Source organism: Cyprinodon variegatus, unplaced genomic scaffold (assembly GCF_000732505.1).
Source record: "Cyprinodon variegatus isolate N-32 unplaced genomic scaffold, C_variegatus-1.0 Scaffold866, whole genome shotgun sequence".
Taxonomy (NCBI): domain Eukaryota; kingdom Metazoa; phylum Chordata; class Actinopteri; order Cyprinodontiformes; family Cyprinodontidae; genus Cyprinodon; species Cyprinodon variegatus.
The window spans coordinates 323,728-327,344 of record NW_015151319.1 but is presented as its reverse complement, the minus strand read 5'-3'; the positions used below and the strand labels follow the sequence as shown (position 1 = coordinate 327,344).

At 39.1% G+C, this 3,617-nt stretch overlaps 1 protein-coding gene across 1 annotated transcript in view; it reads left to right on the top strand.

Annotated features, from left to right (window-relative positions):
• The first annotated feature begins 1,834 nt into the window (after nt 1-1,834).
• The window catches only part of LOC107099398 (cytochrome b ascorbate-dependent protein 3), an 8,480-nt gene continuing 6,697 nt past the window's right edge, over nt 1,835-3,617 (top strand). The window contains exons 1-3 of the mRNA XM_015397494.1: nt 1,835-1,959; nt 2,336-2,446; nt 2,650-2,860. Coding sequence (XP_015252980.1) covers nt 2,348-2,446; nt 2,650-2,860 — 310 coding nt within the window. The 5' untranslated portion in view covers nt 1,835-1,959; nt 2,336-2,347. The remainder of the gene's footprint in view (nt 1,960-2,335; nt 2,447-2,649; nt 2,861-3,617) is intronic.

Genomic DNA, 3,617 nt, shown 5'->3' with positions numbered 1-3,617 from the left:
GGAGAATGGCGCTAGGCTTACCGCACCGTGACGTCACTGCTGGAAGATGGCAGGAGGGAGGGGTTACTATATTTGGGCAAAAATGGCCGCTCCCAGACTCAGTGATCTTGAAAATTATTATTTTTATTTTTTTTACTGATTAACACTAAATTCATTAAATTGCAGCAAAAGTCTTAGTTTTAGGTATAAATAAGGATCCATTGATTATTCTTTGCTTTTCCTTTTAAATAAAATAGATCTTATGCACTGAAAATAAGAGACTGCAGATGTTTTTTTCTATCTTTCTTGTTTTAAATGTAAATTGTCTTATTCCATTGACAGTGTCTCACTTAGCTCCTGAATTCAAGAAGAAATTGACTGACTTAGATGTACATTTCTAAGCAGTGTGTGTAGCAGAGGGCAGACATGGAGGAAAAGCTGTTTTAGCCCAGAGCAGAGATGCAGAACAACCTGAACCTCCAGGAGGGTCTGGATCCAGCAGGACAATAATTCAAACTAAGGAACTAAAACCAACATAGAGCTAAAAACGGATGCTAACAGAAACTATAAGTAAAATAAAAACAAACTATAAATTTATAAAATTCTGTGTCCTGCATTACTGAACAGGTGGAGACCAGAGCCACGGAGATATGAGAGATAGGCATGAAGATCTGGTCTCCATGGAGACATGCTTTGTTTTTATATTATTTATATATATTATTTTGTTTAATCAAATCTAGATGCTTTTTATTTATTTTTCGTTTATCCTGTTACTCGTTTATTCAGTTTATCGCCTCCAGGTGGCGCCAATGCGCAGCAAATACTCACCGGCTCAGAGAACATTACGCCTTAGTCAAAATGATGTCAAGGTTGGTTTAGACACTTGTCAATCAAACATTTGTGACTGATAGAGAAGCACCCGCCCACTGCGGGACGGCTGAGTCAAAACTAATTAATTAATCAATCAATCAAAAAATAAATAAATAAATAAACCCTTCAAACACTTTTCAATTCAAAACAATGGGAAAAAAAACATAAATCACGGAGGTATTTTTTTTATTTATTTTTTTATTTTTTGCATTTGAACAGTTTTTTTTTCTTTGATTGTAAAAATATTCTTTTGATTGAAACAACTTCTTTGGAATTGAATGATTAACAAATGTGCTCCCCATGTCAGACCCAAACACAAAAGATTAATTCAATCAAAGAGAAAATTTTCAATAAAAAAATAAGAAAGTGTTCAAATGCAATTTTTGAAGTCTCAACTATTTTATTTGCATTCAAAAACGATTTTCTATGATTGAAAACATTTATCTTTTTATTGAATTGACTTTTTTCATTGATTTTGTTGTTTGTTTCTTTGAAGCAACTTATTTTTTAATTGAATTAGAAAAACCCATCATATGGTCCAACCAAAAACAACTTTTACTTCAGTTAAAAAAAAGTTGCTTTAGTCAAAAAAGTAGCATTGTTTAAATAAATGTTTTTGAGTCTCAACTATATTTTTGCATTTAAATACCTTTTTTCTTTGATTGAAAAGTTGTTTTTTTCATTGAAGGCGTTTTTAATTGAAAATATATTTTTTGATTGAAGCTACCTTTTAAAAAAAAAAGAATAATATAGAACCAAATCTCCCGTCATAATAGAGCCTTTAAATAATAAAGTCCTTCAGCTCAGATAAACTTTGGTTTATAAAAAGCTTCTTTAATGTTCTGATGATGTAATGTTTGTTTTCAGACAGAAAACTCAGTGTCTCTGCAGGCCTTGACTCTTATAAATAAACAGGGTTAGGTAAGCAGGTTATATAGCAGGTCACAGAGAAAAGAACCACATTTCCCACAATGCCTTGCGCTGGAAAGCCGGAAACAGGACATTTTCCTGAACTGAAAGCAGTTTACCTGTAGCCCAAACACCTGCTGGGTTATATTCTCCATTTATTCATGGTTTCCCAGGAGCCTGTCTGGATCAGCTGTTAAGAAGGTAGCAAAACCAATAAAACACTTTTAATATTTCTCACTTTTATTGATCATAATATTAAAATGAGGTAAATTAATGGTGGATTCTCGCTCAGAGGTCTGCAGTGACCCTGGATTCAGTCCTTTGGCGGTTAGAAATATTTTATTTACTCCAGCAGAGGGACGGAGGGAGGGGGGGCATGTTCTGTTGTTTATTAGCTTTTTTTTTCTTTCTTTTTTTTTAAACAAACATTTTCATTGCTGCAGTTTGGAGGATTATTGACTCCGATAAATAATGAGATAAAAAGTAAAGCAGTTTTCTGTGATATTTCCCTAAAACCATTTTTTTATGTTTGTTTTTTTTTTCATCTGAAACACGCCCCGCCCCTTTCCTGCGGGAGGGGGGACAGGAAATGCAGCAGAGCGGAACTCCATTTCCCAGCTGCCCCTGCGCGGACCGCCTCCCTCTGCGCAGAATGAACCCAGGAGGTGCAGGAGCAGCAGGAGACACAGTGAGTTTCCTCCTGACAGGGAGGTGTTGTTGCTTCTGCTCCTTTTCTCTCAGGCTGTGGAGGTGAGGAGCTCCTCTGTTAGAGGTTCGGATCTTTATTTGAGCTTTTTCTAGACAACAACATTGAAATGAAATGAACCTTTTCTCTTCCTGTAGCTGACCTTTATCTGCTGGTTCTGCTTCTCCTCTCCTGTTCTCCTCCAGCCTGCGCTGACAGCCTCCTCCAGGATGAGCTCCTCTCTCCTCTTCTACCTGTGCTCCCTGCTGTGCGTGGCTCTGGGTGTGGCCAGCGTGGCGTGCGTGAGTCTGTGGAGCAGCAGGTGGCGTGGCGGCTTCGCCTGGGACGGATCGGGTCTGCAGTTCAACTGGCACCCGGTTCTGATGGTGACTGGCCTGCTGGTTCTGTACGGCTACGGTAGGCGCTTCTCTCTCTGCTGATGGCGCCTCAGATGTTCTGTGGTCGCTGATGTTTCCTTCCAGGTGGCTGGACCTCATTTTTCCCAGCGGATCATGTGATCAGCCGTTCCTGATTAGGAAGTTAAAGCTTTAAATGTCAGGCGTTGGCTGGAGGAAGGTTCCCGCTGCCTGAGGATCTTCAGCCTCTAACTTCTAACTGCTAACGAGCAAAACAACTTCTAGAAATATTTGTCCCAAAGAAGCAGCCCTGAGGAACACCGCCTGTTCCAAAGATGATGGATCTCTGAGTTTTAATCTCCCTGAATTAGATGCTGTTCATTATATAATATTTAATCTCATGTGAAACCCATCTAGAGTGAATAATACCACAGTTCGTTCTGGATCCTCCTTCAGGGACAGAAAGTGTCTGTTCATCTGTGTCACCAGGAGGAAGTGAGATAATCTGGTGTGAAATCCATTGTTAGTCGTCACCGCAGCGCCGGGTCGACTGTTCAGCTGTAGTTCCTGTTATGTGTCGCCTGATTCATCACTGAGTTCTAGTTTAGTAACCCAGGAAAAACATTCATCCTGGAGAAAAAAACTCTCTAACCAATTCAATTCTATTCAGTTTATTTCTATAGCTCCAATTCACATCATGTCATCTCAGGTCACTTTCCAGTTCACCAGATCATCCAGTCAGATTGATTCAAAGTTTTCTATCTAAGGAAAACCAGCTGACTGCATCGACTCATTGACTCTGTACGAATTCATGGGCT